Here is a 23,533-nt window from a genome sequence, read left to right on the forward strand (position 1 = left end):
TATTTTCCAGCAGTGCAGACCATTTGAATTTATAGAATGGGCAAATTTAGCCTTTAATGTGCGAACCCATCTGCTGTGCTGCTAGAAATGACTCACTCAGTCATTTTTAAGTTTTTCTTTACGGGGCTTCAGCCGATCTGATTAGATTTGGGCATTCTTTCAGCATGGTCTCTGACTTTTTTTCATATTTGAATTAATTCATTGAGACAAATTAATACAATAATTCTCACCTACTTATAGCAGCAGATATGAGAAACCCAATGTTTTCTAGCAACTAGCTAGCTAGTGAACCATAGTGAACAACTGGATATTTCTGGGGGGTTTTTTGTTTGGGTTTTTTGTTTTTTTATTGTTTTTTTGCAAGTTACTGCAGCAACCGTTGAACCATCAGTGGCCAGAAACGCGTGAAAGGTCTTCAGAAACCTCGGCCGGCCCATTTATTGTAACACAAAGGAATAATTTGATTTTGAAGTAACGATCTCTTCCAGTCACGAGCAGCGTCTTGATCCTCGGCAGAGGTCTCATTAACTAAGTGATGGTGGCAAACCGGGTCCAACCCTGTGTTTATGTGACACACCTAAGCTTCACCACCAACGACCCCCCCCCCCTCCCCCCTCGAGCCATGTAATGTCTCTGTGCTTTCTAAAGGCCAACCCTGGTCAGTCTGTGGGAAGCTGAAGCATGTAGTGGCCATTCAAAGAAAGGTCATCCTCATGACGTCCTTCATGTCTTCCCTTCAAACGGCCCCCCCCATCTTCAGTCAGGGTGAAATATCAGGTGGGATGGGGAAAAGGGAAGAAGGTGGGGAAATAGAAAGAAACACAGGAGAGGAGTCGTGGCCGAGTCTGCAGGAAGTTTTTTTTTAATTTGCGTTTTTTTTTTTTTTTTTTTAGTGCATGTTTATTTTTTAAATACCTTGATTTATATTAATGTGAAATTTAAACGTATTGTATTAACCTCATGGTATCTTACATTATTGGCGTCTCTGTTCCCGACGTTCGATTGCGTTTGCCATCACCAGGCTTCACACGCCAGCGAGACCCCCCCCCCGCCGTGCGTGTTTAACCGCGACTTGATGTTCTCGCTGCTTCTATTTGGAAAAGTTACGTAACCTGCCCCCCCCCACCACCACCACCACCACCACCCACCACCCCGCAGTGAAACAGGAGGTTGGAGTTTGCAGGAGATGTGCGGCAAACGGGGACAAAGGGAGACGGGGGAAGGCAACCGTCAGAGGAACGTTTTGGGCAGCCAGATGTTGTCCCCGTTCTGCCGCATAATCATGTCACACACACTTTATTTTTTTCATGCCGTACACACACACACACACACACACACACACACACACACACACACACACACACACACACACACACACACACACACATACGTTTCCATTTGTTGGGGCATAGGACAGCCTGACATGTTTGGGACTAATATGCTAATAGCGTATTTTCTATTTATTTTTTTTTCCCCAAAAAAATTTCTGTGGGACCCTTTTTTTTTTACGAGCGCCGCCAGCCGCCCGGAGCGCCGCGGAGACTTTGACGTCAGCGAGCCTGCTCAGTATTCCGCTCCACGAACTGGGTCACCGTTTCTGAACGGCAAAAAACCAGCCGCCGTGCTCCCACGCCGGCGCGCCCTGCACCTCATATCTCACCTTCACAGAAAGCATCAGATGGTAAACAGACTCGCCATAAGCCCCGGCGGGGGCGCCCTCGCTTCCCGCTTGAACCCCACCTGCCCGCTCGGCTGCCGCTCGCGCTGCCAACGGAGTCGCCCGCGGATGTGCGCGAGATTTCCCTTTCAGCTGGATTCAAAATCCCCTAAAAGTCTTCAATATACTCTGGAATAAAGCCTCCGCCCGCTGCGGACCAAATGTGGCGTGGAGAGCTCTGCGTTGCTGCACTGGACCCTCCCACCTTGGCATCTTTTATTTCCCACTCCTGACATGAGGCCTGAATTCTGAAGCTGCCACTTGGCTTTACATTTTGAAGGTCAGCAGTAAATAGCTGACTGAACTGAAATTTGACCCAAGGTAAATTGATCATTTTTTTGTATTGCGTTGTATTGTAGTGTATGTATTATATAGCTATCACGTTTAATTAGAATATTAGTTTCAGCCATTGTTCAAGATTCTTTTCCCCTTTTGCCAGTGAGATTTTGAGTTTGTCTCTTTCATTGCGAAGCAGCAGTGCCGCCGAGATGAAGGTGAAAATGTTCTGCAATGTGTCGAACCTGTTCAGGTGTTAAATGCATTTTACTCAGTGTTTTTTTTTGTTTTTTTTTTACTTGGCTCTCTAACTGCTAGCTGCTGTGACCCTCACTCGTGTCAGTGGCCAATGTTAAGGCAATGATCGCAGTTTTGAGGATGTAACCGTATAATCATGTCGTACAGTATTTAAAAAAACAATAATAAAAAAAAACAAACAAGTGACTTCCATTGAAACTTCAGCAAATATCGTTTTCTTTTACTACCGCTTTGTGGCTGATGTCATGAAGTCCCCATCTGATTGGCCAAACGTACGGCATTTGTCCTGCAAAGCCGGAGCAGATGCTCTGCTGGATATGAATTATTTTGCCGTCCAGAGCTCCTTCTTCACCGCCGCCATGCCGTATCGCACGCGGCGCCGCCGCGATGGCCAAGTTTTCAGTAGGCCGCGCGGCCCTGCTAATATCGGCATAGGGTTTCGTAATGAGTGCAATCACTTCCCCTCCTTCTCTTGCGTAACGTCTGCAGCTACATCGGCGTCGCCGTCGGGTTCCCGCAGCCTCGAGCCGCGTTGCTGGCTCGCTGCTTTCAGTATCCTGACGCGGTGAAAAACCAATTGGCGACACATTCCCTTTCAACACACCGACTCTCTCTGTGTGTGTGTGTGTGTGTGTGTGTGTGTGTGTGTGTGTGTGTGTGTGTGTGTGTGTGTGTGTGTGTGTGTGTGTGTGTGTGTGTGTGTGTGTGTGTGTGTGTGTGTGAGAACCCATATCACCCTTCCCAACCCACATTATGTAAGCTTAGTTGTTTTGTTTTTTTTATAACTATTTATTTGTTTTGCAATGCCTTTTTTTCTGTTTATGTAACCGTTTCAAATACTGGAGAGGGAAAAACAAAAACAAAAAAAGTTGGGGCAGGGTGGTTGGGTTAAGCGAGCGTGATTGTCTGCTCCCATTAATGTCCGGTCCCATGACACCATAATAGCGTCTCGCTGAAAAGAGCCAGCTAAGCATGGATTATTTTTATCTCTATTCGCTTGATGACATCAGTCCATCATTAAAGTCACAATGCGGCCCATTCCGGTTATATTTTTTTTGTTCTTCTGATGCTTCAAGAAAATTGCCAGTTCATGGAATTGCCACAAAATCTGTTACTTACTTACCCACTTACTTATAACGCTGGTAAGGTGATTTAGAATGGAGAGAAATGGAGGGGGAGTCGCAGGCAGGGAGAGAGGGAGAGAGAGAGAGAGAGAGACCACGTTGCTGCTGCTTTTCACTGGCTGCTAACGAGAAGCAGGTGCGCGATCCCGACGGCAACGGCCCTCAACTTTGGTTTCAACTTTTTTTTTTTTTTTTTTTTTTTTTTTTTTTTCTCGTGTGTCATGTTCCTCCCGAAGATTAAAGTCAGATTTTCAACCTCGTGTCCACACTACCAGCTGATGATGTCATGTTTGGTCTCTGGGGGAGGTTACCTCATGCGGAGGCCCGTTTCCTCAACGTGCAAATATGCGGATCGCATCATGGATTATGCAGAGGAAGAAAAAAAACCCTCCGACGGGACGCCGCGGAGGTCACAAGACATTCATTTTCCCTCTCTCTTCATTTCTTTTTTTTTTTTTTCCAACCATGTGTTCCGCTCCGAGTCTTGCACGCATTTGCTTCCCCTTTTTGCAGGCCTTCATGTGACACCATGTGATGGCTTTCAGGTGCGGCGCCTTCACCCTTCGCCCCGCCTCCCATATAACCTGATGCCTTCACTTTTTTTTTTTTTTTCTTTTTTCTTTTGTAGATTTTGGATTCGGGAACTTCTTCCAGCCAGGGGAGCCTCTGACCACGTGGTGCGGGAGCCCGCCGTACGCCGCCCCAGAGGTCTTCGAGGGTCAGCAGTACGAGGGTCCTCAGCTCGATATCTGGGTGAGGGAAGATTTCAGTTGCCGCGATTCCGGGTGCACTCGTGGAGTAGGAGTCGGTCTCCTGTGAGCAGAGACTGTCCCAAAAGTGCAACGAGCAAAAAGGATCGCCGGATGAACTTTGCGCGTCTCCGTCGAGTTCAGTGACACATTTTAGGAAAACAAAAATGTCTTGTGAAGTTAAACTGTGACTGAATATGACACTAACCCACTGCTGCGCATGCGCATCTTGTCACGTTCAGAGTATGGGGGTGGTGCTCTATGTCCTGGTGTGTGGCGCCTTGCCCTTCGACGGCCCGACCCTGCCTGTGCTTCGACAGCGAGTCCTAGAAGGAAGGTTTCGAATTCCCTACTTCATGACCGAAGGTGAGAAAAGGCTCCGGCCGGCAATGGCAAACCAGAGGGGCCGACCCTGCCGCTTTTGCAAGATTAACCGTTAAAGTGCAGCAGCATGTCTTCATCAGCTTGTCCAGTCATTTTTCACTGTCAAGTCTCTCGATCACGCTGCCTTTGTTTGATTCAATACAAGTGTTTTTTTATTAACAAGAAAGAAAACTAACCGAACTATCATTATCTTGCTGAAGCATCCAGTTGTGACCTGGGCGGAAGCGTGCGTGCGCACGTGCAGAAGGCAGCGTGTGGCTTGCGGGTGGACTGTGCTAAAAGAAATTGCACTTGCAGACATGCAGTATGTCACAAATGCATTGAGTGCCCCCCCCACCGCCCCCCCCCCCGGCCATCTCCCCCACCCCTTACTGTACATACGTTAATGTGGGCCAGCGGTGGGCCGGCGGCACAAAGGCGTCACTCCATTAACGGAGCGGAGGCGAGCTGATTTGAAGGAGATGCAGTGAGCGATAGCAGGTCACTAATCCACCCTGCGTGTGTGTGTGTGTTTGTGTGTGTGCGTGTGCGTGCGTGCGTGCGTGTGTGTGTGTGTGTATGTGTGAGCGCGCACCGGTGTTTGTGTGGCTGCAGGCAGCAGGGTGAGTCAGGTAGGCTGCCTGTCCGTGTCTGTCGATCTGTCGATCTGTCCGTCCCCAAGCGGCCCTGCTGTTAGCAGCTGCGCTAGCTAAGCTAGCCGGTGCAGAGCCGGAGTTGTTTATGTAACCTGGGAAAAATGCCAGCGGGGCCTTTCAGCAGCTCCCTCTGCCTATCTCTCTGAGGACAGTCTGCCTGCCTGTCTGCCGGCCTGTCTGCCTGTCTGTCCATCCGCGAGCCCCCCAACCCGCAGTCTGTTTTTCTGTATCCCATCTGCAAGCCTGTAACAGTTTCTCGGCAGGGGGGCAGTTGTTGGCCGAGCCTCCCGCTTCCAAGACTTCTAAACAGTTGAGACGGAGTGCAGGAGTTTAATGTCAGCTCCGAGGCCGCCTCCTCCTCCTCCTCCTCCTCTTCTTCCTCCACCTCCTCCCCCTCAAAGCCCCAGTCCAGTCTCTGAACAGGGGGGAACAGAGTGTGCCGATTGCTTCATCCATCTCCATGCTCGTGTTTCCCTCCCCTGACTGTACTATGGTGCACAGCACCGCCTCGCACAGCACAGTCTTAACATTTAGACTCTGTGCATGCTGCCGTCAACTCCCAACTCTCTGGCATAAAGCGGAATTTCAGTATTATTAACACCAGGGCGCCTTGTTTATACAAAGTACGATTTTTATTTTTTTTTCAATGTCTTCAGAGGGGAAAAAAAAGCCTCTCAACAGTAGACGTAAAACATTTGCTTATGTATTGCCTGTGATTAGTTGTGGCAACAAGCAATTTGTGTTTGTATCACATATTATCTGTCCTCTATTGCCAGTAACAGCGGTTTTCTGTGTCTCAATTCAACGTATATTGTTTGTTCTGTTAAAAAGGTCTTCAATCAACAGGAAAGTATTTGAAGGCGCTCCTCATTACTTCACAGAAGTAGTTTCTGAGAAACAAATGAGCGCAATACAAGCAGTGTGTGTGTGTGTGTGTGTGTGTGTGTTGGAGTCCTGGCGATACATCTCTTGGCGGTGTTACGCTGACTTGCACCGGATGATGAAATCACCGCAAGGGATAAAAAAAAAAAAGTAGGGGGGGGGGGGTTGTGCTTCGACGATACATTCTGTTCCCCGAAAGCAACTCTACACCGCCGGGACCCGAGCTTGCAAGTGTTAACTGGGATGCTTGTGTGGTTAAGTCACGGCGGTGTAGCGTGCCGGCCGGCCAGGAGCAGTGCGACGTCAGGGGGGGGGGGGGGGGTTGCTCCTGGCTGCAGAAAATAAAGCTATGACTATTTTGCGGTTAATAAAAAATCTGGACTTGTTTTCATTATCAGGGGTCCAGAAGAAACCCCCGCGTCCACGGCGTGTTTATTGGTTTTAGGGGAAGGACAGCAGGGTGGACGAGCGAGGCGCTTGCCTTACCAGCGGGAGCTGCAGGAGGGGCAGGCGGGCCAGAGTGACGCGGCCGGGGGGGAGGGAGAAGGGGGGGGGGGGGTAATCCTGTCAGGAACCCAGCTGCGCCTGACGTCAAACTCATCAAGTCATTAGCCGGAGGTAGGAGGGTAGGGGCGGGGGTGCTCTCATTAGGGCGGCAACGAGGCGGACAAGGAGGGTGAGCGTGAGGCCGAGGTGAAGAATTCGCCTGACGTTAAGCCCGCCTGCGATGGCGAGGTCGGCGGTCCGGGGCCTGTGCAGCAGAGCTTGCGAAAGACGTTCAGACTTGTTTGGAGCGCCGTTATTTAACCCCAGTATTAAACATTCCCCCCTGCCTCCCCCCCCCCCCCCCCCCCCCCCCCCCCCCCCCCCCCCTCCCCACTGCCAGACTGTGAGCACCTGATCCGCAGGATGTTGGTCCTGGACCCGTCGAGGCGGCTGTCTGTGGCCCAGATCAAGGAGCACAAGTGGATGGCTCCCTACGTCCCCGTGCAGAGGTCCGTCCTGCACCAGCAGCCGCTGTCGGCCGAGGGCGACGTGGGCGAGTACAGCGAGCAGGTCCTGCGCCTGATGCACAGCCTCGGCATCGACCAGCACAAGACGGTGGAGGTGAGAGCGCCTGAAAAGGGACGCGAGGACAGAAGACAAAGGGGAGCGAAGGGCCGCCTTTGACGCGTACCTAATGGTCGCTCTGCGTCTTTGCCGTGTGAAAAAGCATGAGACCGCTTCGCACAATGCCCATTCAATCGCACAGGGAAGCGCCCGGGGGTGAAACGACACAGACAAAACTGTTAATGATGTGGAAATGCAGACATGAGACCAACTGCACTTGTATCGCGCTTTACAATGGCCTCTCACTCACCCAGTCACTCACACACTCGTGCACCAATGGATTGCTGCTGCCATGCGAGGGTTCAGTGTCTTGCCGAAGGACGCTTCAACATGTGGACAGACAGTTGGAGCCGGGATTTGAACCGCCAACCCTTTCGATCATCGATTCGCGGCCCGCTCTACCAACTGCCAGCGTCGACTCAACGGCCATAAGTGCACAAAGTTCTTCCTGCCAAAGTTAAAGCAGTCGACAGCTGTCTCTAATCAACATTTATTCCAAACCGATCTTTTGGCCTCACCCTGAACGACGTCACCCGATATGCTTGGTTATTTGAAAGCAATGTGACGAGCCCAGGAGTTCAGGGCTGCGTGAGGTGCCGTGGTAGACGAGGCAGATGAATAGTCAGTGCTTGAAAATGTAAATGATGATTGTTGGGTTTGATTTCCACTGAAACGAGCAGACTCGCCCACCGTCCAGAACATTTAACAGGACAAAGACTTTTTGTCCTGCTTGTCACAAACGCATTGTCGTCATCAGCGTACTGCACTTGTTATTTCAATTTTCAAGCAACGCTCGCACACAATGGGACCCCATCGACGTGTCTGCGGAGGAGCTCTGGTGGTCCAGCACGTCTCTAACGCTGCTGTGTTGTGTTTCGTTTCTTCTCCTTCCAGTCTTTGCAAAACAAAAGCTACAACCACTTTGCTGCTATCTACTACCTGCTGGTGGAGCGCCTCAAAGCCCACCGCTGCAGTTTCCCCGTCGAGCAGCGTCTGGACGCTCGCCAGCGGCGGCCCAGCACCATCGCCGAGCAGACGGTGGTCAAGGTGAGCGTGGGGGGGTCGGCCTTTTTTAAAAAAAAAAAAAAAAACAAATAAATAAGCAGATGAATAAATTAATAAAAGGCTCCTGCGTCCTCGTCTCCATGATCAAAGCTCCGCTATTCACACCTGCACCTTCAGAACCCAACACGCGTCAATTCATTTCTCCGCCCGGTTTCCGTCTTCACCTGCCCTCCTCCGCCCTTCTCCTCTTGTCTCCTTGATCTCCGACTTCCATTATTCATTATTCATCGTCTTCCTCCTCCTCCTCCTCCTCCTTTTGTGACACCTTAGCGCTTTCTGCTCCGGCTCCGCCTCATTTCTATTTCACCCACACGCTTTTCGCCGCGCCGCGATTTCAATCCGAAAACGTTTTATTATCGCAGACCGAAGGAGGTAACTTGATGCTAGCAGACCCCCCCCGCCCCCTCCCGCCACTCCTTCCCCCACTGACACCATTTCCTGTGTCTCTGCAGTCAACCAGCGGCTCGGCGCAGGCAGGGCTGCTCCCGCAGGGCGTCCGCCTGCTGCGCTCCCCCGCCGCCGTGCCCCAAGCCTCCTCCGATGCCTTCACATTCCCCCAGACGGCCTGCGCTCTGGAGCAGAACTTCACCGTGGAGGAGGTCAACACGCCCAAAGTAAGGTCCAGTTTGTTTATGGGTAAACAAACCCAGGTGCCACGAAGTATTCACGTTCTCTATTGATTCAACTCATTCACTCAAGTGAAAGTATGAAAGTGCAGGTACTGAAATGTACGCAAGTCGAAAGGCTTTTTATTTTTTTTGCCATTGATGAAACAATACATGTGTTGATAGTTTTTTGTGACAGAATAATCTGGACTGAACAGAACCAGAGGTACTTGATGAGCGTCTGCGTCATTTTGAACAGCTTTGCTACTCTAGTTTGTTTTTTCTTTTTCAACTGCGGCACAACCAAACTGCAATCAGTGGTGATGGCCAGTGAGCCATTATTGGATGGTTCCACTTTTAATAACAATAACCTATGTTATGTCACCCACGTCTTTATTTCTATAACAGTGACGCCAAAGAAAAAATCTCCCTCTAAAATATGATCCAGTTTTATATTGAACTATAATAAATACTGTAGTACCATAATGCTATAATAATCAACTATAATACTATATTAAATGATACTATGATAAACTGTAATACTATAATAAATGATGAATTCATTACTGTTAAGATAATTTGTATCTTTCAAACGCAAAAGTGACAAGCATGTTTTTTCAGTGTAACAAATAGGAAGTACATTGTAAATTTGTCCAAGTGTAGGGACTAAAAGTAAAACGGCAGAAAAAGAAATACTCAAGTGTAGTACAGGTACTTGGAAAAATATACTTAATTACAGTATTTGCACTTTGTTGTGCGCTGCTGATATTCAGAAACCTGACATAATACTTGATGTGTTGGTCTGTCTTTCTTTCACACGTTTTAAGATTACAGTTTGTGCCCGATGACGTCCGAAAGTGAAATAGGGCCATCATGGCATCAGCCATTGGCCAAACTGTTGCTTTCTTTCATCTAAGAAATTTAAACTCAGTGCAGCGCTCCACAAGAGAATCTGGAGACATGAGAGCCCCTCAGCTATCTTCAAACGTCTGGCAAAAATCTGCTCCAAATCTCATCATGACTAGAAATCGCATCCTGTCGGGACTCCCGCTTCTTCTTCTTCTTCTTCTTCTTCTTCTTCTTCTTCTTCTGTAAAGTTGCAGCCGCTCTGGCCCGCTTATCAGCACGCAACCGGCAACTATGTCCTGGAAAAAGGAATCCAGATAAGCCGGACGCTGATTCTCTTTGATAAGCGCGGCCCCGCTCGGCGTGAAATCCAAAATGCTTCGGCCGGGTCCGTGCACGTACGTGCACGAGTCCAGCGTCAACCTGCCAGAGTGCAACCGAGTCGTTCCCCCCCCCTTATGTAAGGCCTAGGCCAGTGCACGCATCAAAGACAGGACAGCTGCCTGTCCCGCACACACACACACTGTGCACCTCCTACCTCACCCAGCCCCCACTGCCCCTCCTGGCTCTGTCTGTGCCAGCAAGCGACCTTTTCCTTCAAGCATGCCATTGAGCTGACCGACCGTTGGAGAGCACGCACGCACACGCACACACACACACACACACACACACACAGACACACACACACACACACATGCAAGAAAACACGCACACAGAGAGGGCTGCACGCAACACAAACTACAAATATACATTTGCAATATCTCCCTGCAAGATTTCTTTTCCATCCCAACACTTCTGCTGGCTCTTATGTAAAAAAAAAAAAAGATGTGTATGCTTTTTGTGCGTGTGTGGCAGCGGGAGCAACAGTGTGTGACGTCTGTGTGAATGGAGCCGTGTTATGTAAGCAGCCCTGCCGATGATGATGGTGTGACCTCATGCAAATCTGAGAGGACACACATGGACAGGAAGCTGCTGCGCCGTTCCAGCGGCCCTCCCACCCGTCTGCACACTGCTCCTCCTTCTTTTTCTCTCCTTTTTTTCTCCTTTTTTTCCTCTTTTTTTAACCACAGTTTCTTTGGGTTTTTTTGTTTTTTTTGTTCCTTCTTAAACTTTCTCCTCTTTTCCAACTCCAGAACCCACCTTCCCACTTTGGAAACCCTTTTCCATCCGTTTCTCCATCACGCTTTCGGCTCCAGTCGTGTGTGTGTGTGTGTGTGTGTGTGTGTGTGTGTGTGTGTGTGTGTGTGTGTGTGTGTGTGTGTGTGTGTGTGTGTGTGTGTGTGTGTGTGTGTGTGTGTGTGTGTGTGTGTGTGTTAAGTAACACAACATTCCGATCCCGGCGCACTACAGAAAGCAGATGGGAAACTGGGCAGAGCCGCTCTCTCCAGGCCAACACCAGGCTTTCCGGTTCGCTGGACCACTCATGCAGATGATCTGTGTGCGTGCGTGTCAGTCACACAGCACTTTTCAGACAGCGCTCACTTCCTGGGCCTGCATTCCTCTATCCCCACCCTCCACCACGAGGCCAACACACACTCGCTCACTCAGCCGGAGTGTGTACGTGCCGTGAGGATCACACACGCACTCCAAGTGGAACGAGAACTGTTTAGGGAAAATAGAGGAAACCAGCGAAGCCCTCGCTATCGCCCGCCGCCTTCTCACGACCAGCACAAGTGGAAAACATGGATCTGTGTGTGTTTGTGTGTGCGCTCAACGATGAACTGATTCGACTGACGCCGCTTTTCTTTCTCTTTTCTCCCTCCCCCTCTCGCACCGTCCCCGTCCGTCAAGGTGAACGGCTGTCTGATGGACCCCCTGCCTCCGCCCATCGTCCTCCGCAAGTCCTCCACCTCGTCGCCCAGCAACATGATGGAGACGTCCATCGACGAGGGCATCGAGACGGAGGAGCCCGACTGCGAGGACGACCCGCCCCACTTGCTGTCGGCCTATCAGACGGCTCGGTTTGGCCAGCGGCGGCACACCCTGTCCGAGGTGACCAACCAGCCGGGTCCCTCCAGCCAAGGTACGCAGACCCCCAGGCACCCAGAGATGCATCTGAACGAGGGCGGTCAAACGATTGAGTTTTTTAAATTGCGATTAAGCTCTGAAATTCCGTGGTTAACTGCGATTAATCGCAATTTGATTTGTATGCTTAAAGTTCTGTTAATTTTCCTTGTCATGTCCATATTTATGTGAAGCAGTTCTTACCAGTCTCTTAATTTGGAACCAAATGAACACAAAGAAAGGATTTCCTTTTCCGTCTTTTCTATTATTTCTTTCAAAACAGTGCATCCAGACCCACTTATTACGTTTGTATTTTGTTGAAGTCGAATGAAGCAAAACTTGACCCTCTCATCAATCCAAAACAAAAGCAGTTATGTCAGCAGGGTGTCAAGAACACAATTCTTTGTCAATATAAACACAAAGAAGCACAAGAAAGAAGGCAAACAGTATTTCAGTCCCGAGCTGAATCAAGCATCTTTTGCCATCTGCTCCAAAAAGCAAAGTGCAAGGTAAAATTTGTGTGTCACAAACACAAGTTCCAGCCAGTACAGTATATCACACCCTGACTACAGGTGAATGGAAGTGACTAAAAGTCTTGCAATTAAAATGCCTTTTTTAAAAATCTATGCCCTGATGAATAAGAAGACTGAGACATTGTTGTCCTGCAGGTAAAATGTTCACCCTGGGCCACAACCCCTCCATGGGCAGCGTGGACTCGGACATGGGCTACGACATGGGCTCAGTGCACAGCGACATCAGCCTGCTGGAGGACCCGCCCTCCCTCTGCGAGGGGGTCTCGGCCAACAGCTCGGCCGTCGGGCCCGCGCCCTTCTTGAGCGCGCGGCCGGCCAACCCGACCATGGCCGCCCTGACGTCGCAGCACAGGGAGGCGCACAACCGCTCCCCCATCAGCTTCAGGGAGGGCCGCCGTGCGTCTGACACCTCCCTCACTCAAGGTCGGGGCATTTTTCTTTCTCTCCTGTGTGTCTGTGAAGGCTCTCGGTCGTCTTCTGCATTTCTCTTCTGTAGCGCACAAAACCAGCATCCAAGCCGCGTTCAGACTGCCAGCCAAAATCCGATTTTTATCCATTCCAGATTGAAACCGGATGGCTCTTTTGTAGTCTGAACAGTCACAAATCACATGAAATCAGATTTTTGCAAAACGGATTGAAACCACCTTCGGGAGATAGTTTCAAATCGCATTTGGACAAATGCGTCTCAGTGTGAACAGCTCCAAACACACCGATGGGTTTTGACTGTCCGTGACGTGAGGAAACTCATTGCCTCATCAACCTGTCGGATGGGTCAATAATGTGGCCCAGTCTGAACAGAGCCAGATCCCATTTGCACACTTGCTAAAAAACAGTGTGGACAGCCAGCCCTAAAAATCTGATTTGAGAAGGAATCTGATTTGAATCAGATTCGCCTGCAGTCTGAACGCAGCCATAGAGCTGAATATCATTCTGAATGTATTTGATACAATGCTAGTTTCAATGCCTTGGTTTCCATACCAGTTCCAGAGTGATACCTTTTTTCATGCCAGATGTTTTAAAATCAATAACCACAATAGCAAAAAAAAAAATGCATTGGCATTACTGCACAAGAGTTTTATTTTGTGTTTTAATGACAATTCAAATCAGGATTTCCTCTCATTCAAGTTCGCTGTATTCTCGTCATTTACTGCAAATGTTGCACTTTGCTTTATTTTGTTCCACCTTAATCAAGTGGAGCCACACTTCAGACTTTGGCATGAAGCTGATTTTCACTCTTAAGATTTCATTCATTTCAAGTCTGCAGGCGTCTAGTTCATGCCCCTGTAATGTGAAAGCCAGTCGGCAGCATCCGAAGCGACGATGCTCAGATTTTCTTTCTTGCATATCAGAATTTGGCACCAAAAGATAATTAGAATTTTCAATATTCAATGGGATTATTTGGTCAGCGCTACAATTCTATGTAAATTCAGCACCCAGCGCCACCTGCTACCACACACCACAGTGAACCCGCGGCTGCACTGGCTCAGTGAGTCTCTTCCCTCGGTAAACCCGCCGCCACGACCTCAAACCACCGTAATAGAACGTTGTGCTGCCCGTGTCAGGTGGCCTCGCTTTTTCCGCCCGCGCTGAATCAATGACGTGGAAAACTGTGAGCTTGATCGATCGGACGGGCCGCTGTCACCGGAGGACGACCGCACTCGCGGTAGAAAAGGTCCAAGAGAGCCTCGACTGAGTCACGGTGGACTGCGTCATCCTTTACAAAAAGACCTGAATGATCATCATTCAGGTCAAGTCCAAGAATTATAAAATAAAACATGTGACATAACTCATGAGTCAATGTAGTGTGACGGATTCAGGAAGAATGAAGTGCTGCATTTGTTCCAGCGGAAGCTGTCGTTTCTCACTCCAACATCAAAGTTCTTCAAAGCATCGTCATTTCTTTTTAATTATAATTCAATATTGCGATCATGATGTCATTAGTTTGGGGGGGGAGGGGAACTTGGGGAATAGATGACAACAGAATCCAACACAAGGATGCAGTGGAATCAGTTCTCCAGAGATGTTCTGCAGAATACAAGTGAGCCGATGCGTTGAGTGGAATGAATCTTCTAATATCGCCTCTGATTCGTCAGATTTGTGTCCCTGTCCATCGTTGTTTGTGAGAGGCTGAACTGCCGACGCCTTCATTCTACTGCTCACACTTCAGCATTCTAGATTCATCTTCTTTTTTTTTTATTCTGATTAAATCTACCACGGAACTCACTAATGGCACGCAGCCGGTCCCGGAACGGAGAGCCGGGGCCAGTCTGGGAACACTTTACGCAATGATGCCTGCAATTTCTCTCTTAACTCCTGTAAATTAGCGCTCGAACGATGCTGCTCCGATCTCGACGCTCCGTCTCCAGTGCACGTGTGGCCGCTCCAAACGCCGGCTCCCGCCTCACTCAGGCGCGCTGGCCTCCTCCAGATAAAATGCGCCTTCTTCACACTCACCCCCCCCCCCCCCTGTTTTTCACACCCCTCTTTCCCCCCCACCCCCCCACCCCTCTGTTCCCTTTCCTCGCCCTCTGCGGTCCCTCTGACGACGGCGGTGATTCACATCATGAATCACCGACAGATATTTGCAGGTCTCAGCCCACATGCCTCATCTCTCCCTCTCTTTCTTCCCCCCCCCCTCGTCGTCTTCATCCTTCGTTCCCTCTCCAGAGTTCCTGTTCGAAGCCAGCCGGCGTTGGATAGCAGGCGGCCTCTTTTTTTTTTTTTAATTCCCTCGTATTTTCCCTGGTCTCCAGCTTAGGAGATGTGCGCCGCTTCCCCATTTGCTCTTTACGGTTATTTATATATTTATTTAATTTTTTTTTTTTTTTTTTTTTTTTTTCATAATCCTCTTTGGAGAGTGTCGACGCGGCGGATTCTTTTTGCGTCAGGCTGCCGCCGCTGACTCTTGTTTTAAATAACTGCCTCCCACCCTCGCGGTGAGTCAGGGCCGGCCACCTCATCACCGCTGGGTGGCTGTGATTGGAGCCGCGCGCTGTTTTCCGCGCACGGACGCGCGGAGAAAATCTGCGACGCGCGCTCTCAGGAACACGTACACGGCTCGTGCTCTCGCAGTCCCACAGATTTTATGGTGTTTAAAAATAGGACGTAATCCACAGGGTTCCCATGGTCATTAAAGCAAACCTGGAAAAGTCACAGAATTGGCTAATGTCATTTTCCAGGCCTGGAAATGTCGGGGGAGTTCAAAAGTCATGAAATTTGGCCGTATTTGTTTGTTGTTCCGCCCTAACTTGACCGTAAGCCGAGCCAACTACCTCCACCTATCTACTGTAGTTTAGTCTAATTGATCAGCTACAGATTACAGATTTCACCTGCAGTCACCTTTATTTTATTTTGAATGTTTTATTTTATTTTGAGTGTTTTAAGCAATTGTTCTACGATAAAGGGAGTTGGCAAAGGCCCACAGGTGCAGGAGCTTTAATGTTGTGCTACAACAAAATATGCGTCTGTGACGCCCCAAGGTATTTAGCGCTTTGTTGAAATGACTCTTAAAACACCTTTAAAAAAAAAAGAGAGAGGATGAAATACAAATATTTTATGACTTACGTCGTATCAATATAATTTTTTGAAGTCCGGCGGGCCGAATTAAAAAACTAAATGGACCGCATATGGACCCCGGGCTATAGTTTGCCCACCCCTGGGTTAGAGAGTGGGGCTAGGAGCATGAAAGTTTTTACGTCTTTCCAGTATGTTTGAATTTTTTTTTTCTTGTTTTCATATTACCCTTTTATTTATCATTTTAGATATTTTGTTTGTTTGGTTTTGTTTTGATTTCACTGTTTACATGTTTGAAATAAAGATTTAAAATCAAATCAAGTCCAAGTCATGGAAAGTTCATGCCAGGTTGTGGAAAAGTTTTGACATTCTGCCAGTGAAACTGGGTGGGAATCCCAAATCCCACTCACTAATTGACTAACGGGCTTTATTTTTTTTTTTTCGTCAGGCGAGTCCTTCGCCATCCTGCCGTGAAATGGCTCCCCCCTGGACTGATCAGCGACTCTGCGTTGTGTTTCAGGTCTGGTGGCGTTTCGGCAGCACCTTCAGAACCTGGCGAGGACCAAAGGCATCCTGGAGCTCAACAAAGTCCAGATGCTGGTGGAGCAGATGGGGTCCGGGGAGGGGGCCGCCATGGGCCCCATGGGACCACAGCACCACTTGCACAACCTGCTGGAGGTCAGCGCTGATGCAACAAACTCACACACACACACACACACACACACACACACTTCAGCCCGTACACTTTCCTCTCATGCCGTTTCGGGGGCCTTTATCTCCGGCGCCGGGCTCTCGGGCCCCTCAGCTGCCCTCGCCCCCCGTGATCACCGGCGAGGAAAGACAACAGTGGCCCGGGCTTGTTGTGTAACGCCGCGAGGAGCCGGCCAACTGTGGCTTGTTTACTGTCAGCAGTCCCACTGGGGCCTCGGAGCCCAGGGCCAAAGTGAATGCTGGCCATTGTTGGATTCATCCAGATTTAAACCCCAGAGGACGGGCCAACACAAAGAATGGAAAGGGGAAAAAAAAAAAAAAAAACTGAATCATTAAAAGAAAAATCAATTGCCCCCCAACCACCACTACCACCACTGTGCATCTCCTCTTCTAACGCAATAAACGCAGCTCTTTGTTGCTTACGAGACTCTGGCACCATCATCCTTTTAATTTGCTCTCATTTCATTTGAAGCGGCGTGTGAATCCCTGCAGCGCACGCCGTTCGCAGAGAAAAGGCATCTGGGCTGATATCGCTCATCGTGCCAGCGGGGGGGGGGTAATCCAGTTAGAGTGACAACTGGTGGGGGGGGCGCCAGAGTGGACGTGGGACATCTCTAACGCTTGATGTTTCTTGAATCAAAAGGGCGAGGCGTCCAAGCAGCAGGAGGGCCTAGCTTTATACCAGGGTGGGCCGCATCCGCCTCTCCTCTCCCGCAGGCAGAGCCTGGAGACACAGTACCTCACTCATAGACTCCAGGTACAGTCCACCACCAGCACCACCACCACATCATGCTCTACTGCACCAGCTCCCGGCACGGAGGAGGAGGCAGCGTCCGGCCTCTCCCGCCTCCCGCTAAGAGTTTTCCCGAGTTCTGCGTAGCTACGTTTCCGTTGCAGTTTTTCGCAAAATAAAAACGGACGTTTCTAAAAATTTTGACAAAGTGCAATTGCGATTTGCTGGTGTTCGCATTGAATGGTGTGAAGCGCACAAGCCGTAACTCTCGGAGAATCTCGTCTCGCGGGACGTGATTCTCGTAAAATCTCATTTGCGAATTACGTTTACGTTTGTTTCTTTACGTTAGTTTGCTGTTAAGAATGATTGTTGTATTTTTCTCTTTGATGACTTTCAGGAAATATTCTCCTCCGTGGTCCAAACATAACGCGCCATTTTCACTGGAAGTTAACTGGTCACATGACCACCGTACGTCACTTCCGGTGACGCCTAAATGCGAAAAAAAAGTGTAAACTGAAAAACCACCTTGTGAAAGCGTAAAAACCTTTTCGCGACATTAGAGATTTTTCTGTTTTTTGTTTTTTTTAATTTAGGCATTTCCATTACCAATTTTTTTTATTGCGATATTTAGGTTCTGCGCAATTCTAGCGCTAACGTAAAACGCAGCTAGAGATTTATACGATGGCCGAGGGCTGCAAACGCGCTGCAAACGCAGAAACGTCGGCAGAGAGAGACGCTGCAAAATCACGAAAGAAAATGCACCAGAATGGAAGTACACCGGGGAGGGATTGGCCGACTCCGCGGGATGGGAAGATTGCATTTCTCCGTTTCGGTTTTGGTAGAATTGGAACAAATTGAGTCAAAGGGTACATTTCCCCCTTACCTCGTTTTAAAACCGTAATCTTTGGCAGCGTTATTGGGAAAATAGCCGATCTGCGTCGCTATTGTAGGTGTGTATCCGTGGCGCCAACCCACTGCAGCAACCTTCCAGGAGATCCGCGGGTTGCGATTGTATTCAGCGGTGGTTAGAGAGACGACGAACGAGTCCAGCGTTGCAGCGTCTGCAGCTCTCGGCCGCCGTACATTTAGCCCTCGGCGGTGTCTTTTTGGTTTGTTTGATTTGTCTTTTTTCTTCAACAATGACCCTAAACGACCGCCCCGATCTCTCTTCTGCCCCCCCCCCCGAAAGGCCAACGTGTTGGCCAACAGTCCCGCTAGTTGCCAGCTGTTCTGTAAGGAGGCCCCTCGAAGCTTAGAGCAGCAGCTGCAGGAACACAGGTAACTGACTCTGCACCTCGTCGTGCCCCCCCCCCCCCTCACCTCCTCCCTCTCCTCCCTTTAACAGTCGCTTCCACTGTTTATCTCTCCTGTCCGGCCTGCACTGGTGACCTATCGCAGCTGCGGGGGGGATTATATTTAGAACCGCAGGTGGAAAGGGGGAAGAAAAAAAAAAAATTATTTGCAATCGATCTCTGTAAAAGATGTTGAAGAAAGAAATGCTGATAGATGAGAGTCGGGAAGAGATTTTTCCTCTCTGTATCCCATCATCTGGTTAGCCTGGCCGCTGTCACGACAAGAGCTTTCAATCTTGTCAGCGCGCTTTGACCCGCGCGCTGCAGACGTGGGCCCGAACATTTCCCGAGTCTTTTGGCGTCCGTCTCAGTCGTCCGTCTGGTGAAGAGCCCAGAGAAAGTGTTTGGGAAAAGTGGGAAGAGCGACTCCGAAAACCGAGAAAGCCTTCCGTCTGTTCCATCAAGTGGAGCAGCTGCTTTGTTGAGCGAGTTTCGCCTTAGCCACACATCAGTGCTCAACTAGAATACGGCGTTGAACTCTGGCCTGAGGGTGTCGGAAGTAAAGGGAACACATGTTTAATTCCATTCATTATTCGCTTTATCCAAAAATTCTTTTTCACTCAACACCTGAGCTGCTTCATCAAGCCAGCCGGCAGCTTTTCGAGAGCCGCTAGTGGCGGCTACTTCCTGCCTTCGGCGCAAGCCGATTGGCTCCTCTAATTCGGAGCTGGACGGAAACGCTTTCTCTGGGCCGTTGACAAGGCGGATGAGCGGGATTTCCCGCAAGACAGTACGTCCAGGCTAACCTGGCTAACCTGGCTAACCGACCCAGTTGCCGATGTGATCAGGGACAGCAGGATTTACCTCCTCATGTTCAAAAACGTAACATTTCAAACACTTTGCTTTTATTTATTCCATTTTTCTGAACACTTTTTCGCCCACCAGTGCTTCCGCATGCATCTCTGCAAGCTTCTTTTCCTCCTGTTCGTACCGAGCCGAGTTGCCCGCTGTGTTATAGTGCCTGAGCAATGAGTTTGGCAGTTCCTGAGCTCCTCTCCCCCCCCCACACCAGCAGACTCAACCAGAAGAGGATGTACCTGCAGCAGTCGCAGGGCGTGGGCCTGCAGGCCTACTTCAACCAGATGCAGATAGCTGAAGCGTCGTACCCGGCCGGCGGCGCCACCCTGGACCCGGCGGCAGCGGCCCATGCGTCCCCTCAGGGTCCCAACATGCCGACAGCCCACCAGTCACACCCCTCCCAGCAGCAGCAGCAGCAGCAGCAGCAGGTGGCGGCGCCTCAGGCCGCCGCCCCCTACAGCCTGAGCCCGCTGATGGAGCCGGGCGAGGCGCTACCCTACGAATCCTACATGAGCCACCACCAACACTACACTCAGCACATGCCCCCGCCGGGCTCCCACCTCCACCACCACGCCCCACCACCCGCCGCTCCAGGACCCCTCTGGGGGCGGGGGGGTGGTGGTGGAGGTGCCGGCCTGGGCTTCGGCTACCCGACGGGCTGCGAGCAGCAGCAGCTCCTGGGTCTCCCCGCCGAGCAGTACGAGTTCCCGCTGGACCCCGCCTTCCTGGGGCCGCCGCTGCTGCCTCCTCCTCCTCCTCCCCCGCTCCCTTCCAGAGAGGGCGGGGCCGGCGAGCTGCAGGGCCCCCTGGTGGACAGCGAGATGATGGAGACGGTGGATTCGCAGCAGCACGGCTTCGTCCTGGTCAACTGAAGGTCAAGTGGGAAGCAGTATTAGTGTCCAAGCACCGCGGGGGGGTGGGGGGTGAGGGAGGGGAGCTTGTCGGGGGGGGGGGGGGGGGGGGTTGACGTAGCAACTGGGGATCGGAGACGCGTTCACTCTTTTTTTTTTTTTTTTTTTGCACGACGAATCGAAACGTTTGTTCCTGCAGTTGTTGTTGAACCTCAGACAACCAAAATCCTCCCCCTCGCCCCCCCCCCCCCCCCCACCCCCACCCTGGCAGCGGCCGGGGGGGGCGGAGCCAGACGGCACAGACTTTGGTGACCCCTCCCCCCCTCCGCAGAGGGCGGGGCCTCCCGCCCCGACGAGAGCAACTTCACCTTCACCTTGGGAGGGTTGGGAAGTGAACTCACAGGACGGACGGACGGACAGACAGACTGACTGGCAACTGAGAGGACAATGGCCGGCTGTGCCCGTTTCTTTCTCCTTTTTTTTTTTTTTTTTTTTTGCCCCAATCGTCATGGCGACGTCGACAACAAGAGACTGCTTCTTTCAATACAAAAAGAAAAAAGGTTTGTGTGGTTTTTTTTTTTTGTTTTTTTTTTTTGGTTGGGTTGTTTTTTTTTTTCTAAATTTCAGCAGAGAAACCGAAACGGCTCAAAAACAGAACTCTCAGGCCCTCATTTATCACGGCGACTTCCACGCGACCACAGAGACCAGTGTGTGAGTCGCTCACACACGCTCACAGGCTTCAACACTAGCAGTCGCAGTATTGCTCCGGGAAGGAAAACACACACACACACACACACACACACACACACACACTTCTGCCACATTGGTAAAAAAGCAACAACTGGCTGGTGACTTTTTCAGCGTTTCAAACGGCTGCGTTGGTGCCACTTTCTCCTCCCTTTTTTTTCCCCCTTTTGGGTCGGCTTAAAAAAAGAAGAAGTTCCGAGACACGATTCTGTAGTTGTTACGCAGACGATGTGACGCAAATAATACGACCTTTTTGGGGGTTGTTTTTTTTTCTTTTCCTCGTTTTTATTTTTGTGTTGTTATTTATAACTTGTTACTACTGATGCTGAGTCTCCTCTCACACTACTGAACTGCTACTCCGCCTCTGTTTCTGCACACAGACACACACACACACACACACACACACACACACACACACACACACACACACGCTTGACTTCACAATCCACAGTTGCATCGGGGACAGTTAGCAGTTACTTTTTGCCGGGGTTTTGACTGATAAATGAGGGCCTGGTGTGTAATCAACACGTGTTAGGTTGCGAAGTAGCGTAGGCCGTCGACTTACATGAATATAAATATATATATAAATATATATACTATTCTATTTTTGTGGCAATACTGAAGCAATATTAATCCTTGATGTGGAGGGACTCTGACGGAAGCCTCACCTGTACAGCGGACTCTGATTGGCCGGCGGTGACGTCGCCTGACGATGATGATGACGATGACGATGACGATGATGATGATGATGATGATGATGATGATGATGTAACCAAGAGATAATCTCTCACTCGCTCATTCGCTCGCCCTGCCAGTGCAGCAGGGGGCAGCAAGCCTGGAGACAGCTGTGCGTGCGTGCGTGCGTGCGTGTGTGTGTGTGTGTGTGTGTGCGTGAGTATGTGCGTGCGTGCGTGTCTGTGTGCGCGTTTGTGAACATGTTTGCACAATTTCAAGATTGGTCACATGATTTGAACACTGTACGTCTCCCTCTGAAGTAACACAAACTCTTCCCTTCCCCTCAGCGCGCACTTGTAGCTCTTTTTTTTTTTTTTTTTTTTCTAGGACGCCGCTGCGCTCGGAAAACACACTTCTGGAAATCTGCCGCCTTTGTGACATCACAAAGGGCGCCCTCCGCGGTCCGCCGAGCGGCGAGGCGCCGTCTGGGACCACTTTTACGGGCCGCCTCGCAAAAAAAAATGTGCGGAAGGTACAGCTTTGCAGACGAATGGCGAGGGTTCAAAGGTCGGGGGGTCAGGGGTTAGCGGAGGTCGCGGTCGCCGGCGAGACTTAACGAGGGGGAGAGAAAACGCCACAACGAGAAATAGAGCGGATTAAAGCCGCAGCTCCTGATTAAATAAGTGCTGTCTGTGTTAAAGGGCCGTGGTGGAGGTCTCAAAGCCGCTCCATCAGTTTGTGGGAACTCGATGTTCATGTTGTAATGCGCGGACATTCACATGACGGCGACCTTCTTTTCTCACGGCACGCTGGAGGGAGTCGCCCGACTGGCTGCCAGACGGTAGCGACGCTACAGCAGCCGTAGCGACGCCCAGCTACTGGTTGAGCTAATAAGTGTTGGTAGCATGCCAGGGACCTTCGCTGCTGTGCCGACTAGCCCAACTAACCACTAATACTCAGCTGCTCACAGTCCCTGCCTACACTGACTGATTGTCAGATATCTGATTAACCTGCCGAAATAAAGGATTGGCTCGAGAAATGGGAAAAAATTAGCAGAAGAAGTATTTAGGTTTTGTTTTTTTTTGTGGTGGTTTTTTCTTTTCTTTGTGTTTTTAGTTGCAGTTTAAAAAAAATGGAAAGGAAATCCTCTTCCTGCACCATGCCCCTTTAACCACCACATGTTAACAAGTATTAAACAAATCCATCACGACTCAAATTCAATTTCAAATTTTGCGGCCTCGCACTCTTCTTCAGCCCGGGAAAAATGTTTGTCATTTTCAAAACATTTGTCACAGTGGGGAGGAATGAGAGAACAAAGAGTCAGACCTTCTGATCATCCGGCTTTCGAAGCAATTGTTCGACCCGTCAACACTTGGCAGAGGCACAGCGTCGGCGCATGTTGCCGATCAGGTCCTGTCCCACCCTGATACCAGCAAGGCGCGAGCGTGGAGGGACACGCCCACGTCCCCATTGAGCTCAGCAGCAGCAGCGATGGGACCACACCCTAGTTTGACCCAAACCTCCCTTCTTTTGATTGTGGAGTGAATTTCTATTTTATTTTTTTATTTCATTTTATTTTATTTTATTTTTTTTTGGGGGGGGGGGGTTGACAATCTGTGGAAGTTAAATACTGGAGCACTTTTGACGACAGTGGGGTGGGGGGGGGGGGTGCTAGCAAGAGAGTGGGGGAGGTTCTAGCACAGGCGTGGGCAAACCTTTGGACTCGTGGGCCACAATGGGTTCTGAAATTTGACAGAGGGGCGGGGGCGGAGCAGCAGCAGATGGCTGTGTTTTAATGACCCAAGTCAATTGAAAAGGAACACAATCGGTTCCAAGAAAATCACAATATTTCGCTCTTTATTGAAATGGTTCTCAAAAACAGGGGGAAAAAAAAGAAGCTAACTACAGCTATTTTATTGATTGCTCACTGTTGATGGTATTTCTTCAAGTTCGGCAGGCCGGATT

General features: G+C 50.0%; 1 protein-coding gene across 2 annotated transcripts in view; it reads left to right on the forward strand.

The window, feature by feature from the left end:
* Positions 1-20,230, forward strand: part of sik2b (salt-inducible kinase 2b) — a 42,336-nt gene extending 22,106 nt beyond the window's left edge. For both annotated transcript variants that reach the window (XM_076036069.1, XM_076036070.1), the window contains 11 exons: positions 4,004-4,128; positions 4,367-4,490; positions 6,912-7,132; positions 8,030-8,182; positions 8,653-8,814; positions 11,443-11,674; positions 12,324-12,611; positions 16,222-16,379; positions 17,056-17,169; positions 18,335-18,423; positions 19,513-20,230. In XM_076036069.1, the coding sequence (XP_075892184.1) occupies positions 4,004-4,128; positions 4,367-4,490; positions 6,912-7,132; positions 8,030-8,182; positions 8,653-8,814; positions 11,443-11,674; positions 12,324-12,611; positions 16,222-16,379; positions 17,056-17,169; positions 18,335-18,423; positions 19,513-20,167 (2,321 nt within the window). In that variant the 3' untranslated portion in view covers positions 20,168-20,230. The remainder of the gene's footprint in view (positions 1-4,003; positions 4,129-4,366; positions 4,491-6,911; positions 7,133-8,029; positions 8,183-8,652; positions 8,815-11,442; positions 11,675-12,323; positions 12,612-16,221; positions 16,380-17,055; positions 17,170-18,334; positions 18,424-19,512) is intronic.
* Positions 20,231-23,533: the final 3,303 nt, after the last annotated feature.

The sequence above is a fragment of the Nelusetta ayraudi genome, unplaced genomic scaffold (genome assembly GCF_046127955.1).
Source record: "Nelusetta ayraudi isolate G7.1 ecotype Tasmania unplaced genomic scaffold, CSIRO-AGI_Nayr_v1 ptg000048l, whole genome shotgun sequence".
NCBI classification, from domain to species: domain Eukaryota; kingdom Metazoa; phylum Chordata; class Actinopteri; order Tetraodontiformes; family Monacanthidae; genus Nelusetta; species Nelusetta ayraudi.